The 21,201-nt window shown below is 40.2% G+C and overlaps 2 protein-coding genes and 1 pseudogene across 5 annotated transcripts; all 3 read left to right on the plus strand.

The window, feature by feature from the left end:
• The first annotated feature begins 692 nt into the window (after nt 1-692).
• LOC120589069 (low-density lipoprotein receptor-related protein 4-like) lies at nt 693-10,599 on the plus strand. 3 transcript variants are annotated; one of them, XR_005649375.1, is made up of 8 exons: nt 693-837; nt 2,041-2,192; nt 3,287-3,426; nt 4,817-4,933; nt 5,366-5,603; nt 6,421-6,534; nt 7,596-7,715; nt 10,501-10,599. XR_005649375.1 is itself a non-coding variant. In XM_039846475.1 (7 exons), the coding sequence occupies exons 4-7, from the start codon at nt 5,426-5,428 to the stop codon at nt 10,554-10,556; spliced, it is 468 nt and encodes a 155-aa protein (XP_039702409.1). In that variant the 5' UTR covers nt 693-837; nt 3,287-3,426; nt 4,817-4,933; nt 5,366-5,425; the 3' UTR covers nt 10,557-10,599. The 3 variants fall into 3 exon arrangements, 1 of the variants encoding a protein (XP_039702409.1); XM_039846475.1 differs by lacking the exon at nt 2,041-2,192; XR_005649374.1 differs by lacking the exon at nt 693-837 and having other exon boundaries at nt 857-2,192.
• Nucleotides 10,600-10,636: 37 nt separating this feature from the next.
• On the plus strand, nt 10,637-20,529 carry LOC120589068 (low-density lipoprotein receptor-related protein 6-like). 2 transcript variants are annotated; one of them, XM_039846474.1, is made up of 6 exons: nt 10,637-10,699; nt 11,849-12,017; nt 12,865-13,089; nt 13,887-14,016; nt 15,446-15,669; nt 20,296-20,529. In XM_039846474.1, the coding sequence occupies exons 2-5, from the start codon at nt 11,883-11,885 to the stop codon at nt 15,622-15,624; spliced, it is 669 nt and encodes a 222-aa protein (XP_039702408.1). In that variant the 5' UTR covers nt 10,637-10,699; nt 11,849-11,882; the 3' UTR covers nt 15,625-15,669; nt 20,296-20,529. The 2 variants fall into 2 exon arrangements, 1 of the variants encoding a protein (XP_039702408.1); XR_005649373.1 differs by lacking the exons at nt 10,637-10,699; nt 12,865-13,089 and having other exon boundaries at nt 11,855-12,017.
• LOC120589102 (uncharacterized) lies at nt 19,581-19,699 on the plus strand (annotated as a pseudogene).
• Nucleotides 20,530-21,201: the final 672 nt, after the last annotated feature.

The following is a 21,201-nucleotide window of genomic DNA, read 5'->3' on the forward strand; positions in this document are numbered from 1 at the left end:
ACTAGCGGTCACAGTGGTGCCCTCGATTAGGAAGCTATTAAACCCTTGCTTTTCAAAGTGAGGTCTGAAGAGCAGCAGCGAAGGCACTACCTGTGAGTTTGTTAGAATCTCAGCCCCCCACTCCCTACTCCAGACCCGCGGGAGCGGCGTCTGTGCACGAAGATGTCCATGTGATTCTTGGGCATATAAAAGTTTGAGAAGCCTTTAGTTAAGTGTCCCTGACCACCCCTATGTTGTCTCTAAGCGTGTCAAGGGCCAGCGTCCCGGCCAATCGTCGCCACCGAGGAGCCAGAGAGAGACGGACGCGAGGCGCAGGGCTGTCTCTGCAGCCCCCGCGCTCCTACCCCGGCGGGCAGTGCTCCCCGCGAGAGCGGCGGCGCCCATTCGTCCCACACCCCGCCGTCCCCAAGGAGCGGCGGGAGCGGGAGTAAAGCCCGCCTCGGGCGCCCCCGCGCGCCTCCCCGCCTGGCGTTTCCTCAGTCGAGCGCGTCTCCAGACACGACGCACCGGCTCCCAGCACAGGGTCTCTCGCACCCTGTCGCCTCCCGGGCCATGGGTCGCCAGGTGTTCCTTCTGCTCCTGCAGCCGGTGCTGGCCGCGCTGGGCGGCCTCGGGGGCTCCGAGGCTGGTGAATGGGGCCCACGGGTGGGCCGCCCTGAGGGGGGACGGCATCCCTCTCTGCGGGGTGCAGGGGGCGCAGGCTGCGGGATGCTGCAGAGGCGGGAGGCCGAGGAGAGCTGGGGGACCCTCGCTGGCTGTGTGCCCCACAACCACCACAGACACTGCAGTGACCTTTAATTTAGGAGGGAGAGGCCGGCCGTCTGAAGGGCCCACCAGGTGAGTCTTGTGGCCCCCTGTTTCTCGAGGCCCTTTATTCCTTTATGCTGGGTGGCCGTGAGGGTAGGGGGACTCAGTCGATTAATTCGGTGTCTTTACCTCTCCAGTCCTCAAGTGGATGGGAAAGGGAGCTCTCGGTACACCCTGAGCGTGGGGCATTCCCTCCCTCCCAGCTCTTCCTGACTTCAACGTCCACTCCAAGTGAAATTCGCGTTCTAGTCCTGGTCGCTGATGGGCCCGATGCTTGGAGTTTACCAGGCAGCAAAATGAGCCTCTTGGAGGCCAGGCACCCTGGAAAACCCTGCCATGCTCCAGAAAACCCTCGGGAAAATGGGGCTTGGGCCTGAGGTGCAGTTAGAAAGCCACTTCCTGCAGTACGTGGTACCATTCAGGCTTCTGCAGATCCCAAGGCAGGGGAGAGCTGAGTTGGGGTCCAGGATGACTGAGACACCCACGGTTCCCAAAGGTCGGTGGCTGGTGACATAGCCAGGTGTAGGAGGTGCCCAGCATTTATCAAACCACCTGACCTCCGGGCCTGCCTATCCCTCCTGACAGGTGCTCTTAATTGGCCCCCATTGGGCAAAAGGTAGACTTTAAATCATTTTATGCAGACTCTTTCTTGGTCAAGGTGCCACTTAACACCTGAGTTATTTGTGTTCCAGGAGGGATGCTAACTACGGAGATTTTTGCCTGGCCTGGTAGAGCAGCTCTGCTGCTGCAGGAAGCCCTTGCTTTGTGGGGTCTGTTTGCACTACTCCTGAAATAGGATTAAAGCCATTTGTGCTTTTTACTAAATGGTGCCTTCCAATGCCTTCTGGTATGAAGACATCTCTATAATGTCTAATTTGGAACAGCACATGATCACTGTGCTTTGTATACTGACAGACTATGGGAAAGCGACCGTAAATTTAATACATAAGTAACTGTTAATAAATATATTTCTTGTTTATTTCCTAAATTTGGAAAGTTATGTTTGAGACCCACCTGCAGATAATGTGTAGAATCTATATGCACATTTGGTCTCCAGGTGTGACTCACCTAGCAGTGTGAGTCTTTGAGGGCTGACTGCAATCTGGTTGGGATCTTTCTGGAAGGATCTGCTGGAAGAGGGAGCAAAAGAATTAATTGCTTTATGAGCATTTGTGTGGTGGGTACTGTGCCAAGTGGCTTTGTGCTCATTTAATCCTTGAATCTTCCTTTTAGGATTACTTATTTACTAGCCTCATTTTATGGACGAGAAAACCAAGGTTCAGAGAGAGAAAGTAATTCTCCCAAGGTCATGTTGTTGATAAGTGGTCTAACCAAAACTCCAACCTGGGTAGCCTAACGACTGAGCCCGTGCTCCCGTATTAATGGTTGGTAACAGCACCTGCTCTCAATTTAATGGCTTTGGTCGAGTTACGTGAGATCGCCTGGAAGGTATATGAGTAGATGGCAAAGTTATTAGCTATCCATTATTAACCAGTACTTAAATATTTTATCCAAAATGTTTTTTATAAGTTAGCCTTTAAAAAAATCAAACATTGATTTTTTGTGTGTGCTAAAAACACTATCTTAGAGGGATACAAGTAAGACTAAGACATGGTGCCTCACCCAAGAAGGTATATTTACACAATGGTTTCCCATTGTCAATTTCCATTACATAACTTTCCATATCACTTTCCATTCTATACACACAAATTGTCCCTGGGAGTAGGACTGCCGGGTCATCTTGCAGAGACCTCTACTAGTACAGGGCATGAGGCTTGCTTTCTAAAAACCAAGGATTGGCTCTTCTCTTTGAAAGTCAGAACAGTATAGTAAATTAAGTACAGTCAGGCCTTCCTGGAGCTTCCCTCTGAGGCCCACATTCCATGATGGTCTTATTTTTGACCACTAATCATTCAAAGTTGCTAAAACACAGGTTCGTGATTTAAATAAAACTGAAAGTATAAACCGATCTCTTACAAATAACTGAAAACTTTCAAATATTTATAACCAGGCCATTTAGAGGTATGTTTATAAAGATAGTACGTAGGCCCAAACACATTTTAAGTGTGTCTATACACATCTAAAAGTAAACAGGAGTCAAATACTTTGAACCTGGACCTCTAAACTTGCAACTATTCTTACTCTGAGTCTTTAAGACCAAACCAGAGCTGGAAGAAGTATGCGTGTCTCTTTAAACACAAGTGTAAAGTCTGCCTCCTTCTAATAGGAAAACAGGGAGGCAAATGGCAGTGCTCCAGCGACAACTCCACAACCCCAGGAAGGACTGTTTCCAAGGATCATCACTGGCAAAATCGTGTGGGTTTTTAGGGTAATGAATCCGCTAGTGTTCTCCTGGATATTAGTTGAAGAAAGTTCTTCCAAAACAACCATTAGCTGCAGCTTATGGTCAAAAGGTACTCTCTTGTACCCAAGGAAGGCAAGAACCCTCATGGCTTTGCTTCTTGGTCATCCAATGCAGACGAAGTACAGTGCAACATGACAAGGCAAGCTGCATGTGGGGAAAGATGCATTCCTGTGGCCTGGCTCTGCCATGGAGAGCAAGACTGTCCTGATGGGACCGACGAGCAGTGCGGGAAGCACTTCTCACTACGGGATCATGTACGTGTCCATATCTGGCCCTATTACTATGAGCTTGGCTGACACTGTCAGTTCTCATGGTTTTCACTTTCTTAGGAGGTATTCAGAAATATTGGGTGTTCTGGGTTGTTGCATGCTTTCAAGTAAGGCCAGGGATGTTTCTTTAAGCGTTGGCAGCACTATTGTCAAAACAAGTAGAAGCTAGTTTGGATGAGAAATCCAGCAAAAATCTGGCTTCTTATCTTAAATTCAGGCTTAAACATCTGTGTCAGTTACTCAAACTGGGATAAAAAAGAAATTCCTTTATAAGAAACTCTTGCCGACTCTAGTGCACACAATTACTTTTATACATAGTAAATTAGTTTAACTTTTATATGCTTAGAGATTTTATATGGCTAAAAAACAACTTTGAAAATTGAATACAAAGAAAGCTACAAAACCAGTAGAAGCCAAATTAGTCATTTGGTGAAATAAGGTATCTTGCTGAAATAAGGCTCAAGCACTTATGTGCTAAAGTGCTCAAAGCCCCGGGAGGAACACATGAGCACCTGTGTATAAGGAAAGCCTCTTAACAGATGCCTTGGAGCCTGTGCAGTGAACATGGAAGGAGGAAATTCCTCATTAAAGGAGGAAACCCCAAAAGAGCTTGCTGAGGGCTACGTTCCTTTTCTATGCCCCACAGGCACGTTCTTGGTAATCACTTACTGTAACTAACTGAACACAAAGTTTATATCGAAATGAGTAATATTACAGGTTAGAATAAAATTTCATGTTTGCAGAAATGCCGTGTACTTCACCCCAGCTCCCTTAGTTTATATTACATATTTATATATTTATATTTATATACTAGCTTCTGCCAGTAGGCATACTTAAATGGAAATATTTGAAGGTCTAATTGAACCAAAAACTAACAATTCTCAGGTTGTCTTAGAACTTAATACAGTCTCAAATGCCAAAGGAGTTCAAAGAAGTCAACCTCTAAAACGGTACTGTCCAACACAGTGGCCACTAGCCACATGTGATGATTTAAGTTTATTTAAATAAATAAAAGTAAGTGAATTCAATTCTTTGTCATCCTACATTTCACGTGCTCAATGGCTGCATGTGACTACTGGCTATCGTTTTGGACAGCACAGATATAAAATGCTTCCATTGTTGTGGAAAGTTTTATTGGGCAACAGCGTTATAGAAGAATGATGGGGAGAATAAACATTATTGATCTGCTAGGTGATTGTCCCTTGGTAAGGTAAGGGTAACATGAAAAGGACAGGCAAATTTAGGGTTGACTCTTGTGGCAAATCGGAAATTAATTATTCCATAGCTGATGAAAATAAGTTAATATGAAACCCAGATTATGTTCTGACAAACATCTTTTCCTTTCTGCTTCCCCTTGAACACTACTGGCCCACAGAGGAACTATGTCGTGGACATCCACAAGCCTGGCAGTGCGATGATGCGAAATGTATTTCTCTTAACTGGCTTTGTGATGGTGTTGGTGACTGCGTAGATGGCTCCGAGGTTCATTGTGGTATGTACCACTTTTAGTCAAATTCTCTGTTTATTAAGCAGCATTGATTAATATCAACAGTATTAAGTGAAACAAGCAAGTCACTATTGATTAATATCAACAATATTAAGTGAAACAAGTAAGCCTTATGCCATACATGCTAAACCCAGATGTTAAGCTGTCTCTGGTGTTACAGGTGACTTTTGTACCCACTTCTCCATTTTTCAAAATTACCTAAAATAAAAAAAGATTATTAGCTTTATTGACTTTTTTTTCTAACTTCCTTGGGGTAAAACTTCAGTATACAAAGTTATGACCGTATCTCCAATGACTACCATTCCTTCTAATTCTTGGTTTTCTATAGACTAAGTCCATGAGCAAACCACTAATTCATAAATAAACAAGTATGTAGTACAACATTTCTATCTCACTGAGCCAGCTCCCATCTTTTAGAGGTATTGACAGCATGTCCAGACCAAAAAATCCGGCGTCCAGGAAATTCTCAGTGTTGTGATGCTCGGGAACTCTGTGATGGCCATATGGACTATGAAGATGAGTTTGACAAAGCACACTGCCCCTGGCACCATTGCCTGGCTGGGCAGTGGCAGTGCAAGAACAAGACGTGTGTCATGGAGAGCTGGAAGTGACAGCATCAATGACTGTGGTGACTCCTCGGATGAGGAAATCTGTGGTGAGTCTTGCCCTCCCCGCTTCACTTAAAGGGAAGGTTGTTTCATGTGGGCTGCTTTCTACAAGTTGCATTTTGATTCCTATGACTGAGACCAGCATCCTATATCTAAAGATGAGATGTTTCCTAGCAATAAGCAAGATTTAGTTATCCATGGAAACATAAAGCAGTGCTTGAATAGTAACTCAGCAGTGGACACTCGAAGCATTGCCTAGAATGTTTCCAGAAGTCAGTGATGGCCGATGGCCAAAACACATGAGCACCAGTGTATGAAGGAAGCCTCCTAACTGATGCCTCACATCTTGTGTAGTGAATTATGGAAGAGGAAAATGCCTCATTAAAGGTTGAAACCCTCAAAGAACTTGGCAAGTTCTTTTCCTTAGCCCACATGCACAATAATGGTGGAACCTCCACTTCCTCAGTGAAACTCAATCCCATTCAGTCTTTCCTTTCCAGAGTTAAATCTACAATATTAAATATTCAGATTCTAATATTTTTAAAATAAGGTATAAACCTAGTTTCTTAAAAGAATACTTCTTTAGAGCTAGTGTTGACTGACTTTCATTTCATTTTATTTAGAACTATTTAATACTAGTTCAATTCAGTTTTAATACTATTTCAATCTAGTGCCCAGATGTCTTAACATCTTTGTTTTCAGGTCTTAAGTCCCAATTTTCTGAAAATTCTGCTTAAAAAAATTATTTCTTACCTAGAATTTCTTGTATTATAAAAATATGGCCACCTTACCCACCATAAGAGTTGTCTATTTCCACTCCACCCATAATTATTAGTGAACAAGAATGCTTAACTTCCTGTACAGCTTCCTGTCCAGAAGGCATGATTAGATGTGACAAAGGGAAATGCATCCTAAAATCTCTGATGTGTGATGCGGGAGTAGACTGTGCAGTTGGTACTGATGAGCCCACTACATGTGGTAAGAAACCAATCGCTTGGCTTTATGCAGGAGAAGGGAGAATGAGAGTAAATAACTCAGTGCCTTAGTTATCATTGGGATTCACCCTCTGAGAGAACACTGGGACTAAAAGTCCTACATAAGCAATTATCCTTCAGAGATGGATCCCTTACATTTTACAAGTTCTACTCCTTGGCTTTGGTCTCCTGAGTGTGAGCAAATGTTACATGGGCTGTCAAAAGTTTGAGAGTTATTCTCATGGTGTAGCTTTAGGGAAACAGACTAGCTAAATGCCTCAAACTGTATTGTTCCTAAAATTTTGGAATAAAGAACACAGACTTTGCCCCTGAGAAACAGATCATTTGTCCAAGACAAAAAGGCAAATTTTCTAAGACTTAACAGAGGAAGGACTGAGGAAGACTACTTCCAGGGGAGGAGGAAGGCTACTGAGCAAGCAGCTTCAGCTTTTAAACCCTGTGGTTCTTATTGCAAAAATCACCCTTGCTTCGAGTCCGGGCAGAGGGAGGGTGGATATCTGTTCCCAGGTCATTTTGTCATTTTTCTCCTATTTCTCCCCTGAATTTTGTCTTAGACATATATGATGAAACCTCATCAGTACTGTTAAAAGCTGCGAAAAAAGATTGTTACTAAAGGAACAAAGAGAGAGTAAGAATATAAACAATGGGACAAAGTACAGGTTTCTGGTCCTGTACAAGTAAGTCATTGGGATTAGTAAAGTATATCACTTTCTAAGTTAAGGGTCTCAGGGGCCCTTTAAATTCTATAAATTCTAGAGAAAATAGAGAAGAGGTTGATGGTCCCTCCAGGGGAAAATATATACCAATGCTTGAAACTGTCCAGACTGATATTCTTTTCTCCTACTCCGTGATTCTTAACTTTCCCTTTTCTACAGTCTTCCCCCAAAGCTCCCAGGTTCCTAGGAAAGAGGTTAAGTCAAAGGTTATTCTTAACTAGTCATCTATTCCTCATACAAGTATAGAGGGTTTTGACACAACATGGTTTGTAAAGCATTTGATCTTTACTGTGATCTTTACTACTGATCACTGTCCTGTCTCTACCAGGTAAAAACTGCTCTCTGGCCAACGGAGGCTGTGAGGGGCAGTGCAGTGACACAAACTGGGGTGTCCGGTGTTCATGTGGAACTGGGTGGCGATTACAGCTGGATGGTCAGAGCTGTGGAGGTCAGAATTCATTTGGTTCATCTTTGTAAAAAGTTTTCATTGTATTAAAATATGCATATCATAAAACTTACCATTTTAATCATTAAGTGTACAATTCAGTCTTATCAACTGCATTCACAATGCTGTGCAACCATCCCCAATATCCATTTCTAGAACTTTTTCATCATCCCAATAGAAACTCTGTACCCATTAAATAGTAACTCCCCAGATACTCCTCCCTCATTCCCTGATAACCTCAATGGACTCTGTCTCTATTAATTTGCTTATTCTATAAGTGGAATTGTATATTATATTTTTCTTATTGTGTCTGGCTTATTTCACTTAGCGTGCCTTTAAGGTTCATCCATGCTGTAGCATGTATCAGAATTTCCTTTTTTTAAGATCAAGTAATATTCCATTGTATGAATATATCACATTTTGTGTACCCATTCACCTGTTGACTTACGCCTGAATTGTTTCTACCTTTTGGCTGCTGCCATGAACATTGGTGTACAAGTATCTGTTTGAGACCCTGCTTTCAAATCTCTTGGGTATATACCAGAAGTGGAACTGCTATATCACATGGTAAATTCTGTGTTTAACTTTTTGAGGGACTATCAAACTGGTTTCCACAGTGTCTGTACCATTTGACATTTCCACCAGCAAAGCCCAAGGGTTCCAATTTCTCCCTTTGTGCCAATGCTTGTTACCATTCTCTTTTGTGGGACTTGCAAGTCAGCAGTTGACTAATGAGAAAATGTTAAATTTAGCATCTTTCTTTTATGAGGTTTCAGGTTTTCTCTCATGAATAAATATACTTGCCACTTCACAGCCATTCCTGAGGTCTATGACAGCAAGGATGGCAGGACAAATTCTGAAGTTAGAGCTCATTATATGTTTATTCTTGCTTGTTCCTCCTTGCTGACCTTCTCTAAGTTACTCAGTCCTTCAAGTCTCATTTCTCCCCTTCGTAAAGTGGGATTACGATGCCAGAATAGCTAAAATAAATTTCAGATATCTTTGCAATTCAGTAATAATCTGAACAGGTTATGGATATTATTTTGTAGCATTTGTCCATAAAAATATAGGACAGTATTTTAGGTTAAAATGTGATTAGGAAGATAAAAAAAAATTGTCTTGATGCTTTGGCCTAAAGAGTAGATCAGGCTTGCCACCCTAAGCCTGGTCGTTGACCTCTATTCAAAAGCTCCCTCTCTCTTCATGAGTTCCACCTGCAGTCCCACCCGCTTAGGTAGGAAGGATGTAAGAGGAAAGGCCCTGTTTTATTAGTTAACATCCGACTTATGTTCAACAAAGACTTTTATATTAAGAATTCATCAAGAATTCTTAATGAGCCTATTTTGAAAAGACAACTAAATTTATTAATTCTTCATAAAGTCAGTGTCTGGTCATGACCTTGGAGAGGTCTGGATTTTACACACATGCCCAGACTTCTGTGGCATTCTTCTTGTGTTACAGCTCATTGTAGTGATTGATTGGCTACTGAACTTGACTTGTAGCCATAAATTCTTCTCCAAGGCCAGAAAGGCATTATTCTACCTCAGGACCTTGTGGTTTTGGAGAATAATGTTTTCCTGGCCATGCCTTTAAGGAACTATATTCTTTACTGCTTAAACAACAACAAAAAAATTTTCCTAGTCCTATGACTTATACTCTAAAGGGTCCTTGCCATCTGGCTTTAAGAAATAATAGTACCTTATTTAAATTATATCAGTTATACCTCTGAGGCTTAACTCTTTCCCATCATCTTGGATGAGATATCCTATGGCATAGTAGTGAACTCTAGGCTCTAACTTTAACATTCTGAATTAGAATCTGACTGGCCTGACAAGTGATGCATTCCCAAGAGTGTTGCTAAGGTAACATGAATCAATATTCTGTACCAGTCAAACATCTAGAGTCCTTATATTGACATTTTCACTGTATATTCATGTACATGGGAATACTATGGAGGCAAGGACTATCTATTTCAGCACCTAGCACAGTGGCTTCCACAAAATACATGTCCAGTGAGCATCAGAAAGTGGCTTAAAAAAAAAATACTCACCTGAGTTCCTGGACCTTCTCTAACTTTTAGCTCTCTCATTAGATATAGATGAATGCTCTATGGTATATAGTCCGTGTGGCCAACTATGCCATAATACACCAGGATCTTACTCCTGTGGGTGTATTCAAGGTTACCAGCTCTATAATGGCACCTACTGTCAAGTTATAGGTGAGTTCTAATACCCAAAGCAAAGCCTTGCTCCTGCTCTATTCTTAGCAGTAATTATAGGTAAAAGTGATATAATTAGTTCATTTTAAAGTCCAATATTAGAGATGACTTTATTCTTTCCATAACATTCCTTGGCAAATTTGAGTGTCAATTTCTATCAGTCTGTAAAATGACTTAATTATTCTATTAGCTATACAACTAGATGCTCCAGAAACCCAATCGTTGTAATCTTAACTTGGCCTATGCTTCTTTAATGATGGGACACATAAATATTTTGGCTGCTATGTATGAGGCTTAGTTAGAGAGGACTTCTGTCTAGGTGAGGGGAAGGCTGAATCTGAAATCAAATAAGGCAGGAAAGCTCCAAAGATAGTTTTAATGAGCTGGAGTTCAGAGGAGGAGTTGAGATTTATGGTGGTCTACTAGATCTCCTCTGAATATGCTTTAGTCCAGACTTCAGGAATAAGTAGATGTTGGCATGGAAAATAGGACAACATCTTTAGTTAAAGAGAATGGTGTGAAAGAGTTTCAAGTTAATGTGCCACTGCTTCTCTTCTACTTCTATTGCAGATGATGCTGTTAAAATTCTTACAGCAGCAGATCGAGAACTTGGTGTCCTACATTGAGGAACAGACATCTATGAGACTCTGATACCTATAAAATCAAGGCCCAGTTGCATATGATCTTGAGATAAGCATGTACTTTTGGGTGAATGAAGTCTTAAATGTATTTGTCCTTGGAAGGCCAAACTTTGTTCCTCTCTACCCAGGTATATTTTTTGACGTTTAGAGCTCTAGCTTCTTAAAGCTCCTTATACATAATATAGGAAGCAAATGTATCCATCCAGATACCTTCCTCTGTGACTCACTTATCATGAATCATGAAAGTACATAAAATCCCAGTAAGAGACAACACTATATAATTTGTACACTCTACAGGAGATTTGTAGAGTATAACTTGAGAACTAAATCAGTATTAAGCAGTACAGAAAGTTCTGGGCTCAGGTCAAGGTTAGTCAGCCCCAAGATTAGTCAAAGACACTAGGTAAGTAACCTTGAGCAAGCTGTTAACTCCTCTGAGTCACCCTTTATAAGATGAGGGTACTAGCATTTGCCTCACTATGTAAGTATGGGGATTAACTGATAGCAGTGAAGAGGTAGAGTTCATAACAATTCACCTGAGATAGCTGTAATAAATATTGCCCCAAATGGAGACAACATTCTCTTGGATTCCTTGGTTATGCTTCTGTCAAGGTCCTCCTTTTTCCCTACTGCCCACTATGTATTAGAAACACCTTTAAAGTTGCTCCTGGTGTCCTATTTGCCTCACTGTACAGCTTGAAATCAGAAGCTGTAGAAAAGTTTTGTCTGAGTCTTTTTTTCAAGCTAAAATGGGTATAGAAGACTACGGGAACATAATACTTTCACCTGTGTCCCCAGAACTTAAAACAGTGAACAGTGTCTCTTTGGACTGGTTTACGTGACAGTTGTATTGGGCTAGCAGCTTTGCAAGGCTCATCATCTGTGCTGGTTTAAGTGATGGCAGAGGCTACGTCAAAATCTTGTAAAAGGACCTTGTGCCAGATCAGCTAGTCGCGTTTCCTGCAAAGAAGTGTTTCTTTGGGACTATATCCAAAATCATTGGTAATCTTGATTATTTATGTTGATAAGAGAACACTTCAACTTTTTCTAACTGGATTTCATTTGCTCCAAAAAAGTCTTAACTTTGAAATCTAAATGGAAAATTATAGAGCCAAACTTTTTAAAGTCTACCGAGTCTAAGAGCAGAAATCTCCAGTATTCTGAGTACTGAAATGATACGAGGCCTGTATGAGAGAGCTGAGGGAGCTCGGCTATTCAGAATAATATACATGCAACTGAAGGTATTCTTAAACACTTCGTGCTTTTGCTTTTCTCAAGTACTTGTATTGGGTAAATCGAGGTCGGAAAGGCATGAGGACTATTGAAACTGCAGGGATGGATGGCGCTGATAGGAAGATGCTTGCAGTTGTAAACATGGAGGAACCTGTAGGACTGACACTTGACCATGTGACTGGCAGGCTCTACTGGATCAGTAAATATAAAGAGGTACTGTAGAGAGGTCAGGAGGAAAAGGTAAACCATTTTAGTTAGGGCTTGGGATGACTCTGGGTAAGTACAAATCTCTCTTACATCTTACATCAACTCGGTGAAGCATCTTTTGAGTGTGAAAACTGAGAAACCTAAGCTGTAATTGCCCAGTGTCTTTAGGTAGAGCCAGACTGTGTCAACATAGGCTAGGAGACTTGATCTGACTTTCTTAAGCACTCTACAGTCAAACTTAGCGTTGAACTTTCCTGAAAGCATAGCTCATGTTCTATGTTGTACCTAGGATACTAAACCTTTTAAGATGGCAGACCACGTACTGGAAAGCATGCAGATATTAGGGACTTCAGTGTCTTATATTTCTAGTTCTTAATATTACAGTTCATGTTATCTCATTTATGGAAGCATCAGACTAAAGTACCAGTACAACCTCATGGCTAAAAACATAGGCTTGAGAGTCATATTTTTAAGCCTGTTACTTCTAGCTGTAATTTTGGGTACTTATGGTGCCTCTTTGAGCTCCCAGTGCCCTTTCTGAAAAGAGATAAAATGCTTATTTCAGAAGGCAATTGGAGAAGGTAGTTAAAGGACTTGGCACAATGTCTGGATGTGACAATATGTTATAGTAGCTTCTCGTACAACATATCTGTGACCCCAGTTTGTACAAGAAGCTGTCCAATCCACTGGCTTTGGCATTCGCTTCCATGAATCCTAAGATGAATTTATCTCTATCATGTTGCTGTCATGTGAAGGAGATGTTTAATCAGTGTCCAAGAGACTGAGGTGCACTAACATCGTCAGCACCTCTTGCTAATGCTTCCATGCTCTCATGAGACTCTCTAATCCTCAGTCCATAGAGACGATAAATGTGGATGGCAGTGGGAGACACACATTTCCTGAGATCTTCTTGGAAGATGAAGATCTAGTAGGACTAGCTGTATTTGAGAACTCTTTCTTCTGGACAAATAAAATACAGCTGCTTCATACATCACCCCACACCCCGAAGGAGAGAGTAGTGTTGCTAAACACTTCCGTATTGCTTTCTCAGTCCTCCACGAATCCCAACAGCCTAAGAGTAAGTCAACACCTTGCTTTTGAAAGGCTTATGAATCATAATGCATACTAAACACTAAACAGAAACTGCCTAAATTACTACCTGGTCTGTTGTTGGAACTTGCTATTTTGAGGCAGGAGGAATGTTCTGGGTATGATTCCAGACTTACACAGGACTTCTAAGTAAGATGAACTGAACAAAGACACCCCTGGGAAACTCATTCCAAGCATGTACCTTCTTCTCATCCAGTGTAGTTACCATATTTTTAATATTTAAAATACACAAAAGAAGGCAGGAAGATATTCACAGAAGGGTTAGAATAACTTACTTACTAACAATGTCAATTGATAACAGAAAATTAAACCAAGCCCAGCATTCTGTTTATAGAAGGAAGTCAAATATTCATTGACTAGGGTTAAAAGCTTTTGCTAATCTGAAACTGTATGTCAGATTCAATTCAGATGATGCTTCTTACATGGGTCTGAGAAACTAAACAAAGTAGAGAGCCTAGACCTCTCTTCTAAGGAAGTCTTCCTATAAGCAAGTTAGACAATCATTTTGCCTTAACTCTAAGGGAGAAGATGCTGTTGGTTGAAGCTTTATTGGCTCGAGCTTATTGTAGATAGGTAATTATCATTACCTGAAAAATGGGAGACATTAGAAGTTCAAAGGTCAGCATGCCTAACCTAGAAGGTAACAAGTTTTCGGGGACTCTTCTTAAGGCAGAAATGACTTAGCTTCCCCTGAGTGTTAAATTTTAAACTAGTATGCATAAATAAATCTGAAATTGTATCTAACCTATTTCTATTTTAAAATAGGCAGAGACCCAGAGTGTGCTCCAAGATCTTGTAGCCACTTATGTCTCCTGTCCCTTGTCCTTCCCAAGGGCTATAAGTGTGTTTGTCCAGAGGGAATGTTTCTTTTACCTTCCGGTAGGTACATGTAGTGGTAAGTATGGTGGGCGAAATGTGTTCGGCTCAAGGAGGCACGTTCCGTGGCAGGCCTGGGAAGAATGTAGCCTCTGTTTTCGGATCAATCATGTTTACACTGACAACTTACTTTGGTAACAAGTTTTGTTATCAAAAGACCTCAATTAGTTTTTTTCTGGTGTTAAAATATGCATAACATAAAATTTACTATTTTAACTATTTATAAGTATACAATTTAGTGGCAATAAGAACATTCACGTTTTTGTGCAACTATCACCACCATCCATTTCCAGAATTTTTCATCTTTCCAAACTGAAATTCTATGTCCGTGAAGCAGTAGCCAACCATTTTTCTCTCTCTCAGCTTCTGGTAAACACTATTTTACTTTCTGTCTGTATGAATTTGACTACTCTAAGTACTTCATCAAAGTGGAATCATACAGCATTTTTCGTTCTGTGACTGGCCTACTTCATTTAGCATAATGTCTTTGAGATTCATCTACATCATAAAATAGAATTTCCTTTCTTTTTAAGGCTGAATAGTATTATATTTATATTTAATTTTTAAAATATAAATAAAATTATGTATATATACATACACACACATACTACATTTTGTTTATTCATTTATCCATCAGTAGACATTTAGGTTTTATTAGTTTTAAAACAGGAAAAAATAGCTTACATCACTCAGTTTTATGTGAAAAAATAACAACTAAGTTGGTATAAGAAATTCTCTATAGTCTTATGACTATCGTGTGTTCTGACTTATATTTTCAAACAGTCTATTTCAAGGTTGTTAACATAAGTCTTTCATGTTGCTTTCTATCTTTGCAATATTAAAGGCTATATAATCATTGAACATCTCTATTCAAATTACTTCTTCTATAGAACATTGAGCTTTTAAGAATAAATGATATAAATGTGTTTATGTTCTAATTACCTTTAAAAAACACAGTTTACAGGGTAACCACAGGATGCAATCATGATGTAATAAGCTGTAGTGCCAAACTCAAGACTTCGCCTTAAATTGTATTTGGAACATTACATGTACAGTTAAACACCCAAGTAACTTTTCTTTAACTAGGCAATAGAGTTTTAAATTCTTTGTACTGAGATTTGTATGATATAAGCAAGAACTTAACAACATCATTGAATCAAATGGACTAGCACTCCAGCCCTACACCCCATGATTCTGTGTTAACCTTTTAGCAGAAATTCAGAAGAATTAGTGCCTTGAGAAAGCTGAACAACACTTTCTTTTACCCAAATGACTCCCTTCTCTAAGGAAGACAGGGCATTTATGTTGCATGTGTGCTTCAGGAGTGAACTTTTTTAAGTTCCCTTTCTAGCGGTGCCTCAGCTTGAGAGAGGGGCATTTGCTCACGGAGGGAGTGCGAGGCTTATCTGACAAATGGTAAAAGAGTAAATCTCTTCTTTCCCTTCTAGAGTTAAAACTGTTGTTTTCTTCCGGAAAACATCTCTACTTGTTGAAAGTCAGTTTTATTGGAACTGCAATAGAGAAAACCCTAGTTCAAGAGCATCGTAGGAACATCTATCTATTGGATGTTGACTGGAAAAGAAACCTCATCTACTGGACAAATGCCCAGGACAGCTGTTCTGCTTGACTGGCTATTCAGGAGAAAAGCAAGAGATTTGGACGGAGCGTACAGGTCAGTTGGGGAGGCAGTTTTGGATTTTTCCTTTATTTTGACTCTACAGCCCAAAATACCTACCTGTTTTTGATCTGAAACAACCTTAATGCAAAGAGTGGGTTTTAACTAATTTAAATGTTAAATGTCTCTGATTTACCCTTGTTCTTAGACTTTTAAAAGGCTACCTTGATTTGGGGAATCCTAGGATCAATGGTAAAGTACTAAAATTCTATTTTTCTGGCCTTAAATCTGAGGGGGCTAGAAATGGACCTTAAATACTTCAATTTTGCATTGTAGATTTTCTTACACTAATTTAGAAGTAATTTGCAATGCAGATTTTGGAGAGAACTAGCAAGGTATTTTCTTAATATGGTAATATATACTTTCCCTCCACTCTTACACACCTAAATGCCACACACACACACACCTCACCCTTAGCTCCTTGTTCTCAGCCTAAATACAACATTTCTTTATAAGGGATAACTGAGTCTTGAGCTCTCCAGTTGAGTAGTTTGATTTCTGAATGTCTGTGCCCTGGGTACTCTAATTACCAAGGGTATGCTTTACTACAAGAAGTGCTGCATTGAAATACAAGGCCTTGAGACACCCTGCAGAGCAGTAGACCCTACCCAGAGTCCTGTGGGCAAGCACAATGCCTGGCACATAGGAGTCTCAGTACCTGACCTAGAGAATTTTCAGGAGAAACTGAAATGGGCAGTGGTCTTTGGGATACATCTGATGGCTACCTAGGAAACTCTCGATGGTGAATTTCTTCCCACTTAATTAACATTTTACCTTCCCCCAGCTAGCTACTCCTTGCCAATCGGTTTCTGTGTTACAATTATTACATCAAGGATTTGTAAGAGGCTGACAATTTTATTTGAGTTTCCTCTAGTGTTGAATATTCAGTCCCTTTGGTAAGTGGCTGTGAAATTATGTAAAAATGTACATACTGGTCTCTGCCCCAAGTTTCTGGCTCAGAGTTCTTGAGACCTTTGTTATTTCCTGCGTGATAGAAGCATCTGACAGAGCTCCTAAATCCCTTGAAATTTCCTGGGTGATAGGGGCATCTATTCTAATGAGGTGATTCTTGGTGGTTCTAAGGAGGTGATTCTTGGTGATTCCTAGGTGGGGATTGGTCATTAGAAAGACCAAGCTATGATTAGAAGCAAAGAACTTTCAGCTCTACTCCCCATTCATTGGAGAGGGAGAAGAGATGAAAATGGAGTTAATAATCAATCATGCAAATGTGATGAAGCTTCTGTAAAAATCCCCAAAGTACCAGGTGAAAAGATCTCCTGGATTGGTGAATACATCCATGTGCTGGGAGGGTGGTGCCCACCAACTCTGTGGGGACAGAAGCTCTTGTGCTTGGTATTCTTCAGATGTTCCCTTGTGTATCTTTTCATCTCACTGTTCACCTGTATCCTTTATATTAATAAACCAGCAGATGTATTTCTCTGTGTTCTGTGAGCTATTCTAGCAAATTATCAAACCAAAGGAGGGGTATGTGGGAACCTTGATTTAGAGCCAGTCAGTCAGTGTACAGATGACAACCTGGGACTTGAGATTGATGTCTGAAGTGGTAGACTGAGCCCTTAATCTGTGGGGTCTGATGCTAACTCCAAATAGGTAGTGTCGAAATTTAATTAAATTGTAGGACACCCAGCTGGCATAGCAGAATTGCTTGGTGTGTGGAAAAACTCACACATCTGGCGTCAGAAGTATGTGGTATGAGTAAAAGAGATGCACAGGATTGTTTTTCCTATATAGTGGACAGAAGCTTGACAGAGCCAGACAGACCTTTTATAGGTGGTAATTTGCTTGAGCCGTGCTATCTAGACCTGTTTACAGATCTCAGGGCCTCCTTAAAACCCACGAGCATCAGCTTTCAACTTATCCTGACATCAAAGCACACTGACATCTGAGTTGTTTTTTCTTAAGTGTGTTAATCTTGTCCTCATATTAAAAATCAAGGCTGGAAAATACAGATGAAATTCCTAATCAAAAACAGGAACCCTTCAAAATTCTGTTTTAGAAAAGGGTATGTGTCTTTAAGAACCCGTGTAGAGCTGCTCAAAGAACATTCTGTGACACTGACAACTGGGCTTTCTACCTTGAATCTGTGTAGCACCAAGGTTAAATCTAACTCCAGAGATAGCACATGTTCTCTGCAGATGGCAGAGCCCACAAAGAAGAGAGAAGCTGAATCGGGTGTGGCCAGTCTGTTCCTAACTTGCCAACCTTAAGTCACTTCTTTTCTGGGCAAGAGTGACATGAAGAATGTGGGAAGAACTCAGAAGCAAAATTCTAGGCAAGTTCCTCCACATGTAAACATGAAGAATAGTAAAGACATGCTCCCACCCTAACACCCAGGAAGCAGGAAGAACTTATAGCGCATTAAGCCCTATATGTACTGGCTACCACATTTTTCCACCCATGCTCCACTTGCATGCCTTGCCTGTTTGTTACCTTCTCTGGTAGCTGACATTTGAGTTCTTAATATAATACTCAGTGGCGTTCTAGGATATATTTAACAACTGAATCTCTGGGGGGGAAGAGTGTGCATATATACACCTATATATGTTTATAATAAAGCTTATTGATATAAAAGATAGGTAACACACAATTCACAAATAATAAGATATATGACATTCTTGATTGTAAATTTCATATGGCCAACTGATTTTCACAGATTGTTTTTTTATTCTGAATTCTTGGACCTGTAGCCAATCTGTGGTTGCAGTTCAATCAAGAAACAACAAAACCCGATTATGAATAGATGCTTGACTTCTGATTTGGCAAAGAAGTCAATGCCATTATTAAGTGAATGTAGTCTTGATGCGAATGTTGTTTGACACTTTTGTTTCTATAAATTAGTGAGATGAAAGTAAAGCAATGAATTAGTTCATCAATGACATTAATGACTTATCTGTAGAACTGGGTAATAGTTTTTAAATACTAGAAAAATGTTTGCTTAAGTTTTTGTGGTGTTTAAAATGTAATAACTATAGACACAGCACTTGCAAGTTTAATCTGCAATATTAGCATTTTCTTTATCAGTTTCTTAAATCTAGGGCAAGGGTTGTGAACCTCTTTCTATAAAAGACCAGATATAAATAGTTTAGGCTTTTGGGGCACTCTGCCATTGTATCTCAAAAGCAGCCACAGACAATATGAATGAATGGCCATAGCTGTGTTCCACTAAAATTTTCAGACCATGGGCTGGATTTGGCCCAAGGGCCGTTATTTGCCAGTTGCAGGTTTAGAAAACAAAACCGAAACCAAATAAAACCCTGATTTCTAGTGTTTGTTATTTTTAGTGTAAATACTCCCACAATGCCAGATTTCAAGCTACTGATAAAACACTGCTAAACATGGAGTTGGGAGGGGCGTGCAGCAGCAGTCTATAAGTGCTATTTCCACCATACAGATACAATAGACGTCAATAACCAAGAGCATAGGTAACAGTAAAATGTAGGAAAAGAAGTGATGATATGAGTATTTATTAGTTTTATTTCAAATATGATTTAAGTTTATATAATTTAGTTTTTAATAATGGCTATACTGAACGACGAGCTTACAGAATTCCTGAATTTAACAGTTGGTTGTTATGAACACTGTTCCAAAATGACAGACACTATTGTAAGCTATTCATATGTATTAACTCTAATTTTCATAACAGCTCTATGAGAGAAGTACTGTTTCTATTAAAGGACACCTTATTTTGGAAAAATGTTTCAAACAAGGCAGTATGACTTGCTAGCCTAATATTGCTGTTAACCTTTAAGCTATACTGCATCCCAGAGTAGGTGATACCGAGCTAGAACCTATTGTGTATCTAGCTATAGTGGGTGGAATGGGAGTAGAGAGAGTGCTTTGTAGGTTAGTGCCTAACTCTGTTATTCACATCTAGAAACCAACACCTCATCTATAGCCATGCTACTCTGAACAAGCCCTATCCCATCTCATCTAGGAAGCTAAGCAGGGTTGGGCCTGGTTAGTACTTGGATGGAAGACCACCTAGGAAGACCAGGTGCTGTAGGTGTAAAAAATTAAAGAATAAGGGATTATTATAAGCTAAGAAGGTCTTTGCTATCTGTGAGGTCAACCAAGGGTTGCCTCATCTGAAAAAAAAAAAAGAAAGAAACCAACACCTCATGACTTTTATATACTCGGTCCCTATCATATGTCTTCTAGTTGTAGATCTTTTTGCTATCCATTCTGCCAATGACCTTTCACACCACTGGCATAGTGTCATTTTAGCTCAATCTCTGCTTTCCTATAACAATTTTAGTCCTCGTCAATTGATGTATACTTGATTGATTTTTATACTTAGCCAGTAAAGTAGACAGAATGTGAATCCAAAGTTGTAGACCTGCATTCAAATGCAAGCCTTGCCACTTGGATATCTAACCTATGAAATTCAGTAAATTACAGGGATCAAATGAGCGCGTATGATAGACAAGGTGCTGGAACCAGAGCAGATATGATGGGACTCATCATGCAAACAGGAGTGTAGGTTTATTAGGGACTGGTCTTTGTATGTCCCGGTTGTCTCCTTACCCTTTACTCAAAGCTTAAGACAGGACGTGAATATATCTGAGTGCCCTTTCTAATGGAAATTACTTTTCCTCTTTACAGTCTGCTCAGCAAATGTGGACATATCAACTGGAAACTTATACTGGCTGCCCTGTGACAGAAGGGCTATCCAGAAGACTAGAATTACTGGCCCAGATACACATACACTCTACAGAACGAGCAGCATTATACTTCATCTTCTTCTCAACTGGCCATAGAGGGTGCTCTACTGGGTAGAAAGTGGGAAGCACTTGCAAAGTATGACGCTTGATGGCAAAAACAGACAGGAAGTCTGGAGGGGCACCTGGACAGCAGATATCCACGTGGCCTTAGACTTTGGCTCATCTAGTATCCTCTGGACCACCAAAGGTCTAGGTAAGCACCACACAAACAGTGCAGTTGGAAGAAGCTTTAGGGGATGAGTGAGAATCTTGCTTTTAGTAAAATGATTCTGGTTATTCTTAGAACCAGGTAGATATAAGCTCAAATTTCCTATTTTCATAGTTAAAGTTTGGATAAAGTCACTTACTTCAACCTCAGTTCTCATCTATAAGTCTAGATATATGATTTACAAGGGAAAACTTCAGAAATAACATACTTTGTAGCTTTTTGCAGTGTTCAGAATTTGCTTCTATCTCTATAAGAAGTAATGGAACCAAACTTTCATTGCAAATTAAATACAGGTACTTTAGCTATAACTTGATAACAGGTACAAGTTATTTGTTGTAGCCAGATTTAGTAGCCTTCTCACTGAGAAGCCATCCTTGAGTCCTAGCAGCTATGCCAGGTGTTTTAGTGTATACACGGAAGATGGTAAAGTCACATCTGATGTACCCACATGGCAGACTTAAGCCTCTCTTTTTCCTGGAGCTTTAAATATTTCATTGGACCATCCTTAACTATAAAACTAAAACCTACAAAACTTGATAGGAAGACTCTGCGCTTATTTTCAGTTTGAGGTCATTGAAC

This window comes from Pteropus medius, unplaced genomic scaffold, assembly GCF_902729225.1.
Source record: "Pteropus medius unplaced genomic scaffold, Ma_sr-lr_union100, whole genome shotgun sequence".
Lineage (NCBI taxonomy): Eukaryota > Metazoa > Chordata > Mammalia > Chiroptera > Pteropodidae > Pteropus > Pteropus medius.